The sequence below is a fragment of the Bison bison genome, unplaced genomic scaffold (genome assembly GCF_000754665.1).
Source record: "Bison bison bison isolate TAMUID 2011002044 unplaced genomic scaffold, Bison_UMD1.0 scf7180017864197, whole genome shotgun sequence".
In the NCBI taxonomy this organism is placed as follows: domain Eukaryota; kingdom Metazoa; phylum Chordata; class Mammalia; order Artiodactyla; family Bovidae; genus Bison; species Bison bison.
The window spans coordinates 236,733-237,616 of record NW_011494769.1 but is presented as its reverse complement, the minus strand read 5'-3'; the positions used below and the strand labels follow the sequence as shown (position 1 = coordinate 237,616).

Here is an 884-nt window from a genome sequence, read left to right as displayed (position 1 = left end):
CCATCTGCATCCGCAGGATGTAATCCGCAGTCTCCAGGGTTCTCCATCTCCTTGGGTCCCCTGCAGTCCTCCAGGCTCACCTAATCAATTCTCACACACCTTCACCTTGCCTATCGCCCAAGCCCGCGTCTTCCTCAGGACTCCTTGACCACCCCCGCCGCCCCCACCACGTGCGCACCCCGGACTCTCCGCCCGGCTAGCCTCTCACCAACCTCCTTCCTGGATCTCCATCCCCATCTGCGTCAAGGCTCTAAAAGGCCTCCTTTTTCTATCCGCGCGAGTCCTCCGGGCGCCCCCCGCCCACACCTTACCTTAACCCTCTGGAGGCGGGAGAGATGTAACTCGTGCACGAAAGGGTTGGGGGGCGCTGGGGGTCCGGGGGTAGGGTCAAGGGGGGCCCAGTCCCCCGGACTTCCCTGGCTCATAGCGGCGGGAGAAGGTGGGAGGGCGGGCGCCCCGGCCCGGCCCCGGGCCCCTCTTTGCAGAGCAGCGACTGCGCCTGCAGCGGCGGTGGCGCTCTGGCCGCGGCCCCGCCTGGTGCAGGGCGCCGAGGGGCGGGGAGCAGGCGGCGCGGCCAGGCCCGCGTTGTCAGGGAGCCGGCCGAGGGGCGGGGCTTTCAGCGCCCGGGTGCTCCTGCTCCTCCGCGACCGCAGCCGCGCCCGCAACCCCTCGGGCCATTGTTACGAGGCTGCGGGTCACGGTAGCGCGATGTCCGTCTGCTAGTTGTCCCCTGGCCTGGCTCTCCGGGAGTTCCTCTGGGAAGACTCGGCCTCCGCCTCCCCGCAGGCCTCCGGCTCGGAGCGGGTTTAGGGCCGCGGGGAGCGAGCGAAGCGGAGAACGCCCTACGACCCCGCCCGGGCGTGGAGGGCACCCTGCAAGCGCAG

At 70.1% G+C, this 884-nt stretch overlaps 1 protein-coding gene across 2 annotated transcripts in view; it reads right to left on the bottom strand.

The window, feature by feature from the left end:
* The window catches only part of LPCAT4 (lysophosphatidylcholine acyltransferase 4), a 7,486-nt gene extending 6,955 nt beyond the window's left edge, over positions 1-531 (bottom strand). The window contains exon 1 of one of the 2 annotated variants that reach the window (XM_010844159.1): positions 312-531. In XM_010844159.1, the coding sequence (XP_010842461.1) occupies positions 312-425 (114 nt within the window). In that variant the 5' untranslated portion in view covers positions 426-531. Of the gene's footprint in view, positions 1-212 lie in introns of both variants that reach the window. The other variant, XM_010844161.1, reaches the window with a different exon arrangement.
* Between the last annotated feature and the right edge of the window lie 353 nt (positions 532-884).